The 18,872-nt window shown below is 39.7% G+C and overlaps 1 protein-coding gene across 1 annotated transcript in view; it reads left to right on the plus strand.

Annotated features, from left to right (window-relative positions):
* TBC1D22B (TBC1 domain family member 22B) overlaps window positions 1–18,872 on the plus strand; it is a 118,448-nt gene that overhangs the window by 80,611 nt on the left and 18,965 nt on the right. The window contains exon 9 of the mRNA XM_072641967.1: window positions 16,769–16,875. Within this exon, the coding sequence (XP_072498068.1) occupies window positions 16,769–16,875 (107 nt within the window). The remainder of the gene's footprint in view (window positions 1–16,768; window positions 16,876–18,872) is intronic.

The following is an 18,872-nucleotide window of genomic DNA, read 5'->3' on the forward strand; positions in this document are numbered from 1 at the left end:
AATATCAGATTTATCTAATTTTTTCATATTGCTATCCAGTTTGACATCACTCTTATGTCACCTCGTAGATGTTAGAATTAGAACCTCCTCACTTTACCGATGAGGAACCTGAAGCCTAGAGTGGGAAAGTGATGTGCTAAAGGTTATCCAGTTAATTAATGGCAGGGCCAGAATCAGAATCGAGGCCTCCTAGCCTAGGGCATTCCCAGAACATTGCTCACTTAAATGCTCATTAATGGAACTTAATATGAGATAGCAGATAATTGTGTGCAGCTGGGAAACCAAAGACAGACCAGCCCGGTTTGTAGCAACTACAGCCTATGTGCAGATGCTTCAAGCTCAGTGAGTGTGAAGTGGTCTTTCAGCAGTTAGCAACTGCAAATTAAAAAGACAGTCTTTATGCAAAAAAAGACCTCCAGTCACCTATCCTGTTTTTAGCCCCACAGTCATACATGGGTAAATTTCACCCTCTGTAGTGTCTGATAACACAGTGGATGTTCAATAAATGTGTCCTTCATATTGTAAGCATCAGTCAGCATTATTTAATAAGGGTAGGCACCAAATCTCGCTCTGTTCTCTATAATGTCTTCTTCTTCTGGGCTGCAGGTGGTTCAGGTGTTAGTGTAAGGCTTTTTTAGGGTTCTACCAACCCATAGTGCAGGTTGCTCATAGTGACAGATAATTTTGTGCATGTCAGTCAGCTAACAAAATTATAAACAACAGTTTGCAAGGATAGCATAAAATCACAGAGCTGGAAAGAACTTTAGAGGTCATGTAGTTTAGTTCCTCATTTATAAAATGAGGGTATCTAGGCCCAGAGTACAAACATGACTTCCTGTTTTAAAGCTCCTCCTCAGTATGTACTGGACTTCTCACCCTTGTGACACCTGATGACGCTTTATAGAAGTGTGTGAGTGGAGAAATTATGGGATATTCACTTAGGACCCTCCTCCCAATCCTGCCTCCCCCGGCACCGTTGGTTGCAGTCTTTCTCCTTTGGAGAATGGCAGTGATGTATCTTTTGCACTTTAGGAAAAGCGTTTTTCTTGAAGGACCCAGCAGATTGACTTCTCTCTGTCACATACTATTAACTGTATTGATGTTGGAGATTGTAGTTCAACTGAGAAACTGATTGTCCTTACCAGGACTGACCACTAGAGGGCTCCAGAGCACAGTGTCCTGTTGCACTGGGGAGTCAGCCAAAGTTTTAAAACAAGCCTGAAACAGAAGCTGTTCTGCCCAGTGTAACCATTGACTTTTTTCCTTTTTCTTTTTAGAGTACCTCTCCTTTGCTGGTTGGACTGTAATGACCTTTCCCCTCAAGACCAATGTTTCATACCTCTCTAGTGCTCATATTTAGTATTTCCTAATGGAAGTCACATAGTTTTAAGGCTGTATTTTCCTCACCGTGAGACATAGTATAAGGTTTTTCCTCTTCATTTTACAGATGAGAAAACAGGCTGAGCCAGGGAACATGATTTGCCCAGGGTTGCATAACTAGAATCAGAGGCTGCATTTGAACCTGAGTTACCTGTCTCCCACGTGGATTCCCCCTCCTCGATTATAAGCTTTTTGAGGGCAAAGAGTATCTTATCTGAACTTGGTATCTCCCCAGCACCCAGTGCTCTGCTCTGCTCAGGATCAGCTTATAGAAGTTATTATTAGACTTACTATAAGAACAAAATAAACAGTTGGCATTACCTTTTTGATTTTGACTTCTAATATGAGATATTTTGCCAGGAAGACTAACATGACTTCTGAGTCATTATTGAACTATATTATATGACCAAATGCATGTCAAAACCGGTATCACCTTAGTTTTGTTTCATTTATTGAAGTGAATTAATATTTTCTCATTTAATTTTTTATTTATTCTTTTTTTCAATATTATGGTCATCAGTTCAATAACTCACATTTATATAGGTAGCTTTTTACATTTACAAAATACTTTACACATTATTTCATTTGGTTCAGTACAATCCTGTTAAAGAAGTAATGAAAATATTATTCTTTACATTGTACATAGGAGGAATTGAAGCTGAAAGATTAAATGAGTTGTCTGTGATTACATTATCTAGTCAGTGGCAGAGCTAGGGCTGGAACCTTGGTCATCTTACTCCCAGTCCAAGGTTTTTTCTCCTATATCAACATGCCTTTAAACTTCAAAAAAAACCTTGCTATTAGTGTGATGCCCTAGGTCCTAAAGCAGCACAAAGGCTGTCAGTGTGCCTCACTTTCCATATATAATTAGCTCACCTCCTTTCTAGTCCAAAATGCTTTGATTCTCCCCATCCTACCCTGACAGTCTTCTTAGTTCTGCCTGCTGTTACATCCTCCTGAAAGAAAAACTTCCCTAGCAGATGGTGTGGACCCCTTCTGAAGGGTTAATAGGAGGACTTAGATTAGAGTTGACCAGGATGAGAAGACATGGATGGATTCTGATCTGAATCATTATGTGAATATCTACATGAGTGAGACAGTAGGTCCATATATAGGGCATGTCAATAAGAAGTATTATGATGGTTCTCATTCTTTTTGAGGAGGAACTTCTCCCTGGTTTTATAAATAATTTGTAATAACTGGTTTGTTCTTACCCATGAATTACATTTGTTGAAAATAAAAGTAAGCCCTGGTGTTATTCGTGACTTTTCAGCTGCTCTTAAGAAGTTGTATGTATTCTGAATTGGGAGTCAGACCCAGAGCATCGTTCTCCCCTAACCAAATCACTTTTCATATCTGCTTACAAGTGGAGATTTATGATATGTGCCACATAGTTGAGAAAACATGGACCTGAGAGAAAAGCACTGTGTTCTAGCGATGGCTTTATCATGTATTAGTTGTGTAACTTTAGGCAACCCACTTAATTCCTTTGAACTATTTACTTATCTATAGAATGAGAATAGTAACTGTTTTGCCTTCCTGAGTACAGTTGGCAGTTGTGAGGATTAACTGGAAGAATGTGAAAACCCTGTGTTAATGGTAAATAGAAGAATAAACCATAGTATCCTCATTAAGTAATGGTTACATCCTTAATGACAAGTAATTTTGGAAAGAGGCACAATTGCTTGTTTGATTCCTTCAGAGAACTGTATGGTAACATATTATACTGCTAACTAGTATACTATGTCGGTAATTAGGTCTTTTCCTAGACAGATTTATAGTCCAGTAAACAGAACACCAAATAAGCATGTATTTATGATGCTGTTTATGTTACTGGCATGTAGCACGAGTGTTATTGGTTTATTGTTCTTTGATGATAGAGCAGTAGCACCATTCACTCAGTGAGATTTCTCACTCCTGGTCATACCCTTCACATCCCAGTAGCTCTAAATTCCTATAGGGCATCATCCAAACCCCACTCCATACCCCCCAATCCTCATTCCCACACCCCTCAATCCTTCCACCCCAAGGTTTCATCCCAACGACACACAATTCTTCCACTGTGTCCTCTGGAATGCCTGCTCCATAGATAATAAGTTTCCCTTTATCTTAAGTCTTTTCCTCTCCCACTCCTTCAGTCTGCTTGCTCTTACTGAAACCTAGTTTTCCCCTGATAGCTTAGGCTCCCTAGCCATACTCCCCAGTACTGACTGCACCTTCACGCATTCTTCTTGGATCACTGGTTGAAGCAAGGGAGTTGGAATACTCTTTGCTCCCCATTGCCACTTCCAGTTTCTCCTCCTTCCTCCATCGCTCAATAACCTTTCTTCCTTTGATATTCATGCTATTCATATCTACTGCCCTCTCAAAATCCTGGTAGCTGTTGTCTACAAACCCCCAGGTCACTCCCCATCCATCTTCAATAAGTTTTCTCTCTGGTTCATAATTTTTTCTCCTTACCAATCCCTGCATATATATTGACTTTCCTTCAAATATGCTAACCATTCAGTTCTTCAACCTACTCATTCCCCATGGACTATTCTTCCACTCCACTTCAGCCACACACAAAGATGATCATGCCTTCAATCATGACATCAGCCACAAATGTACTACTTCTAAAGTTCTGAAATCTCCTCATCCAACCATAATCCACTGGCTTTTCACTTCTCCCCCTACCTGCCTTTACATAACCCTACTCTTTATCTACACCATGACCTCCAGTCCCTTGAACCCTCCATTCTCTCCCAGGTCATCTCTTCTACACTTGCCACTCTTCCCTATTTTCCCCATCCTGACCCCTTGGTGAACCAGTTCAACTCTACAGGATTCTGGACTTTCTTCTCTTCTCCTTCTTTACTATTTCACTTGGTAATCTCAACAGCCCGCATGGATTTAATTATCATCTGTATGCCAGTGATTTTCAAATCTATCTATCCTGCCCCAGTTTCTCTGCTCACTCTAATATCACTTTTCTAACTACCTTTCAGAAATCTCAAACTGGATGCTCAGTAGACATCTTAAATGCAGTATGTCCAAAACTGAACTCATTATCTTTTTCCCTAAACTCTCCCTCTTCTACCTTCCGTATTGCTGTAGAGGGCAACACTCTCCTCCCAGACCCTCAGACTCATAACCTAGGATTCATCCTTGGCTTCTCACTATCTCTCAACCCTACTCCCCCCCTCCCCATATCCAAGCTGTTGCCATGGCAAAGGTAGAGTTCACCTTTGCAGCATCTCTCTCATATGCCCTCTTCCCTCCTCTGAGTCTGTCACCACTCTGGTATAGGCTCTCATCACCTCACACTGGGACTACTGCAGTCACCTGCAAGTGGATCTGCCTGCCTCAAGTCTCTCCCCACTCTAATCCATCCTCCATTTAGCCACTAAAGTGATTTTACTGAAGCATGGGTCCATAACATCACCCCCTACTCAGTAAACTCCATTGACTCCCTACTGCCTCCAGAAGCAAATGCAGAGTGCCGTTTTGGGCATTCAAAGCCTTTTATAACCTAGCTCCTTCCTACCTTTCCACTCTTCTGACACCTTGCTCCCACACATGTACTCTTTGACCCAGTGACACTGGCCTCTTGACTATTGCATGAAAAAGATATTCCATCTCTTGGCAGAAAATTCTCTCTGGCCATCTCCAGGCCTGAAATGCCCTCCCTCCTCTGCTCTGACTACTGACCTCTCTGGCTTCAAGTCCTAACTAAAATCCCACCTTCTATAGCAAGTCGTCCCCATCTGCTCTTCCTTTCAGTGCCTTCCCTCTCTTAATTATTTCCTGTTTATCCTGTATATAGCTTGCTTTGTCATATGTGTGTGCATGTTGTCTCCTCCATTACATTGTAAGCCTCTTAAGGGCAGGGACTGTCTTTTGTCTCTTTTTGTACCCCTAGGACTTAGCACAGTGCATAGCACAGAGCAAGCACTTAATAAATGTTTATTGATTGATTGAGTTTAGAGAGATTGAGTGAATGGACTGATTATCTCCCAGCCCAGCCTGTTAGACTCCAACCCTTTCTCCAAGCTGTCACCTGTGCCTATCTGCATAGTCAAAACAGTCTTGAGGCTGGGAGACATATTTGGGTCTCTGCCAGAAAATGCTACTGCTGTTTGAGCTGATCAACAAACTCAGTCAAGATGCTGAGCTCAGCTACTTAGAACTCGTAGAGCCTGGGGGAAGCTTGGGGGCCTAGCGCCTACTATTTAACATCCCACCATCCTAGAAGGTAGGTAGCAGGACTGATAGCAAGAAAATAGAGTCAGCCTACTTTTTCTCTGAGTCAGGTAGTATACAGAGTTCTTTTATATAACCAAGGAAGAATTTATAATTTGGAGAACTGCAGAAACTGACAACTCATACCTTTGAAGACTAGGATATGTGTACGTATATAAGCATCTGCTTATATATATCATGTGGGTGAGATACAAAGTTTAAATACATTGTTTTCCCTGCCCTCATGGAATTTAGTCTAGGAGGAAGATATGATGCATGCAAATAATTATAACAATAATATGCAAATGTGTAAGAGAGTTAAAAATAAATCAGCCAATAATCATTCTGTTTGCCAGACACTGTGCTAATAATAAGCACTGGGGGATATAAAGAAGGGCAAAGATGGTTCCCATCCTCAAGGAGTTCACATTCTAATAGAGAGGACACCTTGCAAATAACTATATATGTGTGTGTATGATAAATACAGTATAAATAAGAGATGATTTCAGAGAGATGGAGGTAGGGTGGGGACCTGGAAAAGCCTCTTGAAGAAAGTGGCATTTGAGTCTTGAAGGAAGCCAGAGAAGCTAAGAGTCAGAGGTGAGGGAAACAAACCTTTCAGGCAGATGGGTTACAGCCGGTGCCCACGCACCAGTTTGGGAAGTAGAGTACCATGTGTGAACAGCAGGCCAGTATAACTGGATCCTAGGGTACCTGCAGGGGAGTAAAGTATAAAGACTGACAAGGTAAGAGGTAAAGATTGTGAGGGACTTTAAAAAACAGAGTATTTTATATTTGATCCTGGAAGGAATAAGGGATATATCTACTGTCATTTATTGAGCAGGGGCCGTATTATAGTCAGACCTACACCTAGAAGAACCTGTTGGGAACTGGATAGATTTTAGGCCTAGAACTCACTTTCCTGAGTAATATTGATGAGCTAGAAATGGCATGCCCATATCAACCCCAGGGTGAGCCAGGCTGCAATAACTTCCTTGTTTGAGGAAAACCTTGACTCATAAAGCAGTCATGAAAAGCACGAAGCCTCCCTGGCTCTGGGTTTCTGCCAGTTTGTTCATAACTCCATCCTGACTGCCCTGGGCTATGTGCAACAGCAGCCAGATATCATCTGCCTTCATTTGAGAGGTTGGTTGTTGGCATACTTTCTTCTCCTTTTGGCTTCAATCATGTGTAGAGTAGCCTGACTCTTCTTTGGGACTTTTAATGATCCTTCTGAACAGATTGTTTTTGCTGAGTGAACCACTTCAGAGAGCTTTTGGTCCTTTTTTCCCTGTTATTTGCCAGAGCACTCAGCTTCACAGAATCTCCATTTTTCCTGATGCTCTTCTGAGTTGAATGTGTGAATTCTCAGTCTCCCTGCCTGCCTGCAGGCAGAAGAATAGAACAATGCTCTCCCTTCTTGCAGTATGACATGCTGGCAAGCCAGCATTTGCTTGTGAGAGGAAGGTCTAAGTGCTAGATTGAGCAGAACAAGTACAGCACAACCATAGAATAGGTGTGTAAAAAAACAGGGACACCTTGAACGCAATTTCGGGAGCCTTGATTGTTCCTGGCTCAGTGCACAGACAGAGATGGGGAGCTTCTGCCCCCTAGGAGTGCCTTCTTACTGACACTCTCCTGTCAGATGACTTGGATTCTGAAAAAATGTCAGAACTTGACAGACACAGCTTTTTATACATGTTCTTCACATTCTTCACTTAAGGCCAAGGAGTTGAAAGGCAGAACTTTGGCATCTGTTTCCTGGGAGATAATGTTCCCATTAAATGTATGTTTGAGACTGCAAGTCAGTTGCGCTTTCTTCTATGTGCAGTTCCGTACTCTGGAGCAGGGTCTGCCTTCCAGCTTACATTTTACTTTGGAGGTGTGAACAGGTCAGCAAGCCTTTGTTAAGTGCTTGCCAGGCACAGTGCTAAATTCTAGGGAGACAAAGATGAAACGGTAACAGTTCCTGCCTTCAAGGAGGCTTATATTCTAGTGAGGGAGATGAGATGTAAATATATAGGTGTGATAAAACACATACAGAATCAAATACAAGGTAATCATGGAGAAGGGGAAGGCACTAGAGAATGGTGGGAGCAGGAAAGATCTCATGCAAAAGTTGAATCTTAAGGGAAGCCAGGGATAAATAACAGCAGATAGACTTGTAGAAAGCATAGAGGAGAAAAATGTGTGCGTAGACAGGAAACGGAGGAAAGATCAAGGTTGTTAAGAGTTTTTTAAAATGCCACATGGAAGATTTTATATTTGACTCTAGAGTTTATGGAGTAGGAGGGAAGGATGACATGGTCTGAGTTATCCTTTAGGGAAATCACTTTGGCAAGTGGGTATGGAAGGCAGATCGGAATGTGGAGACATCTGAGGCAAAGAAACAAATTATACTGTTGCTGTAGGCTAGTTTTAACTAGGGTGGTAGTTGTGTGAGTAGAGATGGGGACAGATGCAATAGATGTAGATGAGTGAGACTGAGAAGTTAAGGATAATACCAAGATTGACAACCTCGTTACCTAAAAAGATGCATGCTGTCAACAGAAAAAAAAAAATTTGAAGGGGGTTGGGTTTGAGGGATAAGAAAATCAGTTCTGTTTTGACTACATTGAGTTTGAGGTCCTTATGGGACATCAAGTTAGAAATGTCTAAGAGCCAGTTCATGACACCATTCTGGAGCATAGGTGAGAAACTAAGGTTGGATAAGCTTTGGGAGTCATCTCCATAGAGATGATAATCAAATCCATGTTGATGAGGTAAACAAATGAAAGGATAGAATTTGAGATGAGTGCCCAGGGACCAGATCCTTGAGGAATATTCCTAGTCAGGTAATGTGACATGGATGGTAAACCAGCAAAAGAGCCTGAGAAGAAATAGACTGGTAGGAGAAGAAGCAGGAAAGCAGTGTCACAACGCCCCCAAGAAGGATCCAGTGTTGTAGAGATCAAGAAGAATGAAGACTGACAGTCCTCTTAGAAAGAGCAGATTCAATTGAGTGATGAGACTGGAAGCCAGCTTCTAGAGCATTAAGAAGCAGGTGAGAGCAGAGGAAGTGGAAGGTATATAGGTCTTTTAACCTTTCCACAGAGAAGTGAATATTGTATAATTTGAGTAGAGGAGTGGGTCTAACAATTAAGGGAATTAGGAAAAGTTTCAAGTAGGGTTAGCACCTACATGAAAGGAAGCTAAGAATCCTAAACTGTGGCAGTGAAAAGGGCATATGTTCCAACCCTGGGAAACAGACAGTGCAGAGGGTTGACCAGAGAAGGCCAAATTGCCCTGAATCATACTTAAATATATTTGGAAGTCTGTAAGATTGGCATTTAACCTTTTGCACAATCACATATTATCATATGCTTTTACCATCTTATGTCAGTAGAGATGTATTTGGCCTTCCAAAAAGAGGAGAAGTAGAAAAGAATATGTTTGTGGGTGGGTAGGTGTATTTTTAACCAAGTAGTGCCTGACATAGTAAGGCCTCTAGCCAGTCAGTTAAATCTTCAGTGGAAGATTTATGGGAAAAGCATGAAGGAGGGCTGCAAAGGAAAAGGATGTAAGGCTTTTTGTCTTCTTTGGATTGGTACAGCTTTCACAAAAGAAATCAACCATCCTAGGCATTGTAAGTGACCTGAGTGGTGCCAAGCGGCACCTCTGGCTCTGAGCCCAGGCATCTGACCAGAGACCTCCCTGTGAATAAGAGCTGTGCAGCATGGCCACCCATTGGATCAGTCCTAGGGGTCCTTCTTAGTGTCTTCAGGATTTAGACCTGTAAGGGACCTTAAAATTCATCAAATTAAGAACAGTTAAAGTGGGAAAGAATAAGATCTATCTAGTGCTAATGATGTTTAGAGAACTGAGCTTACCTCCCACATTTGTGAGAACTAGCCTGGGTGCATTTCCATTACTTGTGTGTGTGCGAACACACTTGTATATACAGGATTAATTGGAGATAACAAAAGAAAGGCACTAGAATTAAGGAGGCTAAAAAAAGACTTCTTATAAATATGCTTAATATGATTGTACATATAAAGCCTATATTAGATTACATGCTATCTTGGGGATGGGGGAAGGGAAAAATTTAGAACTCAAAATCTTATGTAAGTGAATGTTGAAAACTAAAAATTCATTCATTTTTAAAATAAAAAAATGCTATATAAAGGATTTTTTTAAAAAAAAACAAAGGCTTCCTATAGAAAGTGAAATTTTACCTGGGACCTAAAGGAGGCTTCCTAAAGATGAGGAGGGAGGGGATTCCAGGCAAGGGGAATGCCCACTGAAAATGTGTGGAGATAGGAGATGAAGTGTCTTGTTCAAAGAACATCAAGGAGGCTAGTGTCACATGATTGAAGAAAATTTGGAGGGAGAAATGTGTGTTCGTCCTTCATTGCCAAAGAAGACCATGTCATCAGAGAAATGATGACTTGACTTGCACTTTGTTCTGAGTGAGGGAGGGCTGTTCAGGTCACCAGCCTCACTTCTCCTCCAGAGCCATCTGAATCCAGTGACCATTCATCAGGATGACTGGAGATGGCCCAGGATGAGGCAATTGGAGTTAAGTGACTTGCCCAAGGTCACACAGCTAGTGAGTGTCAAGTGTCTGAGGGGAGATTTGAACTCAGGGCCTCCTGACTCCTGCACTGGTGCTCTATCCACTGCACCACCTAGCTGCCCCTTGGAAGGAGAAATGGAAATAGAGAAGAGAACAAGAGAGGAAAAGAAAGTAGAGAGAAAAGAAGGAAGGAACTATTTATTAAGTGCCTACTATGTTCCAGGTACTATGCTAAGTGCTTTATGAATATTATGTCATTTGATCCTCACAATAACCCTGTCAGGCAGCTGTTTTTGTTATTCCCTTTTTACAGGTGAGGAAACTGAGGCAAACTGAGGTCAAGTTACTTGCCCAGAGTCACACAGCTAGTAAGTACCTGGGGTCAGGTTTAAACTCAGGCTTTCCTGACTTTGAACCCAGAGTTTTATCCACTGTGCCTCCTAGCCTGCCCCAAGAGAGATCAAGGCTTCCAAGACTGGAAAGGTAGGGTAGGAAAAATAGATTATGAAAGGCTTTAAACACCAGAGAAATTAGTATTTGGTCCTAGAGCTGATAGAGAGCCACTAGGGGCGAATGAGAGAGTGACATGGTAAGATCTGTACTTTAGGAAGATCTCTGGCAGCAGAGTGGAAGTTGGACTATGGTGGACAGAGACTTGTGACTGAGAGATGACTGCTATCTTCACCCATCCATCAGGCCTAGCCATCCTCCCTGACAGCTAAGTGATACAAGTCACTTCATGGGCCTCAGTTTCCTCATCTGTCAAATGAGATTAAAATAGATCTCTGAGGCTTTTCCAATCTCTAATAGTTTACGAATGTATAGGAGCTGACATAACTATAGGAGCTAACAGAAGTTAGCATGATTTTCTTTTTTGTTCCGTAGAACTCTCATTATTTCTTTGCAACTTTACCAGTATGAATGTGTCACTCAGTACCTAGAATGGTGAACATTCTAACTTTGCCTCCCAGGAAATAACCTTCTTTGGAAAGGCTAGTCTTAAGTGTTCATTTGAATTTTGGGTTCCTATGAGCCTAATTTTCTCTTACAAAATCATTTCCCCTTTTGATCTCAAAGGCTAGTGTCACAAATTTTCTAATAAAACATTTGAGGAAGAAAGTAAGAATTGTTATGGTATCTAAATGTTTCATTTTAGGTAATTGCCCATGTATACGTACAACACGTATTACACATATACATTGTACCGAGGGACGGCTAGGTAGTGTAGAGCTCCAGGCCTGGAGTCAGGAAGACTTAAGTTCAAATTTGGTCTCAGACACTTACTAGCTGTCTGACCCTGGACAAGTCACTTAACCTCTGTTTGTCTCAGTTTCTTCATCTGTAAAATGGGAGTGGATAATAATAACACTGACACCTGCCAGGGTTGTTGTAAGGCTCGAGTGAGATAATCGTTGTGAAGCACTTAGCCTAGTGCTTGGCACATAAAAGGTACTTTATAAATGTTAGCTATTTGTTGTTGTGCATCGTGAATTAGAAAACACAGGATTTATTTATGTCTTATTTATCTTTATAGCCTTTTTAGTGCCTATTACACTGTCGCTGTATGAGTTTAATCAATGTTTTTATTGTTTTAAAATTTATTTTGGTAATTTTGGTTTCATAAGATTATATAAGCCTCCATTTTACTTCAATTGAATTACCCACAATATACAACCCCTGAAAACAGTTAAGTACAACAACGGAAGAGTGTTCTCTTCAAATTTACACTGAAATAGTTTTATGTTTGTTAAAGGAAAGGACAAGTATTTGAGTTTTGTTATCATTTAAAGTTATCCTCATTTACGTATTTGTAGTAATTGTGTGTATTGTTCTTTAGGTTCTGCTCTACATTACTTCATGCAAATATTTTCATATTTTTTAGATTTTTTCATTTTTATGCTTGTTATAGACTATATTGCATCCATATACCAGTTTATTAATCCACTCCCTAACCGCTGGACACACAATTTGTTTATATTTTTTTATGAGTAAAAAATGATTTATTTACAAATATTGCTACTACATAATTCACTGTTTATTAAACACTTAGTATACACAAAGTACTGTGCCTTGGTGATAGCAACACAAAACTGAAGTAGTCTCCTCCCTCCAGGAGAAAGGACACTACATAGATACAGATAAGTTAGTTAGAACAAGGTACTTTGAGGAGAGAGAGAGAGCTCTAACAACTGGAGGGATCAGAAGAAACTTTGCAATGTGACAGACTCTGAGCCAAATATGTTAACATGTTAAGAGGGGAGGTAAGGGAAGGGAATACACATTGATGTTGTGCCTACTATATGCCAAGCCCTGTACTGAGCACTTTACAATTATCATCTCATCTGATCCTCATGACAACTTCATGAAGTAGATTCTGTTATTGTCCCTATTTTACAGTTGAGGAAACCAGAGCAAATAGAGGTTTCAGTGACTCGCCTAGGTTCACACAGCTAGTAAGCATCTGAGGCTGGATTTGAACACAGATCTTCCTAGGCCCAGCACTTTATCCACTGTTTCAGAATATGTTAGCAAATAGGAATAATTATTCCTGCCCCTTGCCACTGTTTATTCCCTTAATTTTCCTTATTTTATTACTACATCTAGCATTTTAAATACTTTGTCAAACGATAATGCTAACCATGGGTAGCTTTGCTTTACTCCTGATCTTATTAGAAAAGCTTCTGGTATTTCTCCTTTATAAATAATGCCAACTCTTAGCTTATGACAAATGTTTTTTGATAATTTTAAAGGCCCTTTGATTTCTATCCTCAGCATATTTTTAAGTGTAAACAAATGCTGTATTTTAGCAGAGGACTTTAATCCATCTGTTGATATAAGTGTGGATTTATTTATATTTCTTATGCTAATGGTTTTCCTGTTGATGAAGTATCATTTCATTCAACTTAGTCCAACTTAGTGGTAACTAAGATTTTGTTATATTAATACAATTTTTTGCCATTTTTTTCATCAGTGTTGATTAGTATAGTTCCTTCTCTTATCCTTTCTATTTGGAAACCGGGATCATATTTGCTTCATTGAAAGAAGTTAGTAGAGAGTGTCTTCTTTTTCAGTTAAAAAAACCTTAAAATTAATTATTTTAAATTAATAATCTTTTTTTTTCTCTCCCATCTCTCCCATCCTCCATCCCCATAAAGAATGCAGGGGAGGGATAGAGGACAAAACAAAGCCCTTACAACAAATATGCATGGGCAAACCTTAAATACTTTTCTGTAGCAAACTAGTCAAAGAGCCAGTATGTACTGCTGGGATTGTTTATTTTTAAAATGTTTAGTAGAATTCAATTGTAAATTCAGCTATACCTAGAAGGGTTTTTGTGGGAGTGATATGGCTTCCTCAGTTTCTCTCTTTAAAATAGCTAGGTTATCTTTTTCTTTTTAAAAAACTTTTAGTATTTTACGTTATTGTAGATATTCATCCATTTCCTTTAGGGGATTTTTGTTTTTGCCATAAGTGGCATTGTATTTTATTGTGTTCATTGTTGTAGTTTCTAATAATTTCTTAATTTCTTCTGTTGTGAATCTTCCCTTTTCATTTTTTATTGGGTTTAGTGTTCTCATTGATAAAATTAGCCAAAGTTGTGTTAATATTCCCCCAAGCCCACTTTTTGTTTAGTTTTAAAATGTTCAGTTCTATTTATCTTACATTTATTTTTTATAATGTTATCTTTTTGTTTTAGGATCATTGGGAAACTATGATATACTATACGGAGTGCTAGCTTAGAAGACCTTAGTTGAAATACTGACTCTGACACTTTGAATCTCTGCTTTAAATGTTTTTCTTATGAGCTGCAAATAATAGCGTTTGTTTTCTAATCCATTCTACAGTTTGCTTCCTTTTTACTAGTGAATTCAGCCCATTGACATCTTGAGGGCATAGTTGTTGATTTGGTTTTCCTTTAAGTTGAAGCTTATCTTACTTTACAATAGTTCAGTCTTAAACAGCCCTCTCCTTCTTTCCTCCTGTTCATACCCAGGACAAGTTCCAGGACTCTGCCTTTATTGACAGAATCTTCTTTTTAAAAATCACCCTTCCCTGGCTGTATCCCAGATAAGAGTTTGGTTTAGGAATCATCCTACTCCTCTACCCACCCCCCCCACTCCATTGCTTTGTTTGATTAAACTTCATTTAGAGTATTTTATTTAAAGAAATATTATTTTACATCTTCCCATACTCATTCCCATCAGATCTCTAGATGATCTAGTATTTTGTGTTCTCTTTTCAAGAGATCTCGTCTTTAAAATCCTTATCACTTTTTTTCAATGAGTTTACACAGAGTAGAAGTTTAATTGATTAATTGTGTTGATTGATATTAGTTATGACTTAAAAGCTACACTTGATTAGTAATTTTCTTATAACATGTTAAAAATTAAATCATCCTTTACTTCTTATTGCATTCGGATCTTTTCCTGTAATACAGTATGATCAGTTTTGCGGGATAATTAATTTTGGAGTGCAGGATGCTTTCTCTTACAGTACATCTCTTTTCAACCTCTTTGTTTTCTTGTCCTCGTTTGAATGGGGCTTATTAATACAAAAACTGCTTGAAAGACTCACATGACTATTAAGCACTGGAAGCTATCAACTGTATTTCTCAAAGAGTCAAATTTTATGTTCCTCTTTGTCAGCAACCTATGGATTCCATAAATTTTTGCCCTTTGTTCTCTGTTTTTAATGCTTCTAGGGAGTTTTCTTGGATAATTTTTTATGTATGTTATCTAGTGCTATTGTTTCTTCTTCCATCCCTGTAATTTTTTCTTTCTTTTTGAACCACTTTTATATTTTCACTGTCTTTTGTCAATTCTCTTGTTCATCTGGCTAAATTCTTCCTTCAGCTATCTTGTTTCTTGTGTTGTACATGCCCCATCTTCCTTTTTATCTCTCCATTGTGATTCTAAATTACTTAAGAGGTTCTTTCAATAAGTTCACTCTCTTCTAGAAGAAAATTAGTTATTGTCATTTTGTTCTTTCTTGCTGCAAACTTGTCCTTGCTTTCTTATACCATGTAACATTTATTCATTGTTTTGGCAGCTGTTTTTTGCTTATTCCTTTCTTCCTGTTAATTTTCTATAAGCATTTCTTTCCTCTTCCTTATTTTTTCATTTTACTTTATTTGTTATATTTGTTATTGTTGTGAGGTGGTTTCGGGGAGCTGGGCTTATGCATGACCACTTATTCCACTGCCTGGCCTGAATTTAAATAGTTTAAGTACAATGGACATGGGCAGCTAGGTGGGCAGTAGATAAGAGCGCTGGGTCTGGAGTCAGGAAGGCTCATCTTCTCAAGTTCAAATCTGGCCTCAGTCACTTACTGCCTGTGTGACTCTGGACAAGTTGCTTAACCTTGTTTGCCTCAGTTTCCTCATCTGTAAAATAAGCAGAGAAGGAAATGGCAAACCTCTCCTGTTTCTCTGCTAAGGAAACCCCAAGTGGGGTCACAAAGAGTCCAATACAACTGAAAAACGACTGAACAACAATAGATAGTCAAGTGTCTGTTTATATCATCTAAGGAATGAGTCCTACCTAAGGAGTAGAACTTGAAGATTTTGAACAATTTTTCTCTATTATCTATAATAAGCTTTCCATAGTCTATGTCAAAGGAAGACAAAAGCTACCTCACTCTCTCTGCTTCTGCCTAATAAAGGAAAGATAATGCCTTAGGATTATGGGGAGAAATGACTGCACGGTCATTAACTTTTCTTTAATGCCAAAGGTTTATCACAGGTAACTTGTTTGGCCTAACGTGAGGCAGTACGGTATAGTGAGCTGAGTGCTAAGTTTGGAGTGAGGAAGGCAAGGTTCAGACCCTGCTTCTATTACTGCCAGTCAACAAGCATGTATTAAATGCCTACTATATGTGTGACCCTGGGGAAGTCATTTAACCTTTGTGTGCCTCAAGCAGCTCCGTAAGATTTCTCTACTAAGTTAGAGTTGGTTGTACTCTATTTTGGCAGAGGGAGTTAAAATGACAAATGCTTTGCCTGTTTGTAGTATGGTCTGTTTATGTCAGGTGGACTTTGGATCTAAAAATATTTCGGTTAATGACACCTGGTGCTGCACTGCTATCATCTACTCTGACAAAGTTGCCATATGTAGATTAGGGAAATTCCTCAATCATGATTGGCTCATTCCTTCAAAATACCCTGAGAAGAATGGTTTTTATATGCCTAGCTCACTACCACCATGTGACGGTTCTGTGCCACTCTTTAAACCTTTGAGATAAATGAACATCTCTCCAGAATGTGTTGAGGACTCTACAGTGTAATCTGTTCAACATTAAATGTGTAGTGTCTTCTTTTTAAAATTTAAAAACTTAAACTCTTCTTTTTAAATAAGCAGGAGTAAAAATTGAATGTCTTAGAGAAAGGGAGAAATGTTCTGGGCTAGAGAGGGTCAGGATGAGAATGGGCTTGTAGTGACATATTGTCCATATGTGTCCTTGGGAGGAAAAGTGTGAGCCATCTTATTTTAATTAGTGGGTTAGTGTGGTTCTCCCCTATACTTGAGGACCCCAATGAAGACACTAGATTCTATCTCTCTCTCTCTCCATTTTTTAGATAAGTCCTCTGGACTCTCTTCACCTTTTGTTTTACAGAAGAGGATGTGGAGAACTTTGATGTGACAAACTTGTCTCAAGATATTTTACGAAGCATCGAAGCAGACAGTTTTTGGTGCATGAGTAAGCTGCTGGATGGGATACAGGTGAGCTTTCCCTGAGTCCACGTCAGGGTAACACACTTCGGCTACTAATTACCTGGCCCTTTCTGGATGTTCTTCCTTTTCATTCAGGGTCACCACTTCAGTCAAGCTCTTAACTGCTCCTTTCCTCTTTTCATTGAAATAAAACAACTTCAGAAAGAAAGGTGCAATAATTTACTTGATATCTGGAAATCTCCACATGCTTTTTTCTGTCCTGATGCCCTCTGACATTAGAATCTAAGGCAGTCCTGTCTCACTAAGGCCATCAGCTTCATTTTTAGACCCAATCCACTGCCTTTTCTCTGTTACAGGTTGGTTGTTTGACGTTAGGTACCAGTCTTTCGCACATAACCAAGACTCAGGCCTGCCTTTGTCCCTTCTCAATTCCTGATCCAACATTGGATCAACCTCTTTGTTGAGCATTGCTGACCCAGCTTCTCTTAACTCGGGTCTTCAGTTGCCAGTGGTGAATTGACCTCTGCCATCAAGCTTTAAGGAAGAAGAGAGATTTGGGGGTGGAGGGTGGGGAAGAGAGAATGAAAGAGGAAGGAAGACCTGATCAATAATGAGGTCAGTCCTGAAGGCTCAGCTTCAGAATATCTAGCTCACTAGCACCTCTTCATGTAAATGTGTCTGTCCCTAACAAAGCAGATGAATTGCACTTCCTCCCTTTGAGTCAAAAATGATATTGGGAGTGATAAAAATCTGCTTTTTCCCTTGCTGTTGCTGCTGCTGATCCACCCTCTAAATTGGACTGCCAGAAAACATGCCCAGGATGAACTGAATCAACCAGTTCATCTGGAGGGCTGGGGCCCACTTGTCCTTATCTTTACTTTAGCCATCATATTCCGTGGGTGTTTTCCCTTCTTCCTTCCCTCCTGCTTTCGAAGTCCTTCTGTAATCAGGTCAAAATTATCAAGGCGTGTCATTGGACTGTCCTTTTGATCCACTGCCTGTCTCTCCAATGTCTCAAACCAGAATACTCTTTCCTGGCTACCACTCCCTTATCTGTATTGTCTCCTTAAAGGCAGAGAGAGTCTTTCTTTTGTGTCTATATCCCTAGTGCTTAGCTTATAACAAGCACTTAATATATGCTTTTTTTCCCATTCATTTGTTCATTCTAGTCCTGGCTTCAGTATCGAATTTCTTTGTAGCCATATTCACATTACTCGTAGGGCTTAATGTTTCTAATTACAGGACAGTATCATAACTCCTGCCCCTATTATGAGTATAGATGAGCAATAGTTGTTTTAAAAAAAAAAAGATTTAGAAGTGGGATTTAAATAAGGAGAAGCAGCCAGGAATACCAGAGTTCAAGCCCCACTTATTGACTGTGTAACCCTCTGCAGACAGATCTCTAATGCTGAGTGCAAAGAAGGGGCATTGGTAGGAGTAGAACTCACCCTGGAGTTCCTGTATCATACCCTGTAGGTATAGTCCCTATCTCCTATTTAGCTAAGAAACAATATAATGGACATCAGCCAGCCTTTGGGTCAGGATAACCTGGGTTCATCTGTCAGTATTCTTTAAGTCTATAGGTTGCAGTGTAACTGCTCGTTTGTCTTGTCAGAGGGAGCTTTAGTAACCAGAACTGACTGAATATAGCAATGAAATCACAGGACCACACTCACTCATCCTCCTTCTTCCTCTCCTCATGTATGCGTATGTAAATTAAGTTGTGTCTCATAGATTTGTAAGTGATTTAGCAGTTACAGAGGACAGGGAGGTTAATGGGAACTAGAGCAGCCCAGTAAGGCTTCAGGTAGGAAGTAAGACTTGATTCTGACCCATCATGGGTACCTGTCAGCAAGTAATGAAGGCTAGAATAAAGACAGTTTATGAAAATTATTACTAAAATCTCCTGTGAGTAAGCAAACTAATTGTTGACACGGAATTAATAATCCACGATGACAAGCTGGCACTATGCTTCTTAGTACGCCTAGATCAAAATAATGCTTTTATTAGGGCTCAGTAGGCTTGTCTTTTTGAGAGTCTTGATA

The sequence above is a fragment of the Notamacropus eugenii genome, chromosome 2 (assembly GCF_028372415.1).
Source record: "Notamacropus eugenii isolate mMacEug1 chromosome 2, mMacEug1.pri_v2, whole genome shotgun sequence".
Classification (NCBI taxonomy): domain Eukaryota; kingdom Metazoa; phylum Chordata; class Mammalia; order Diprotodontia; family Macropodidae; genus Notamacropus; species Notamacropus eugenii.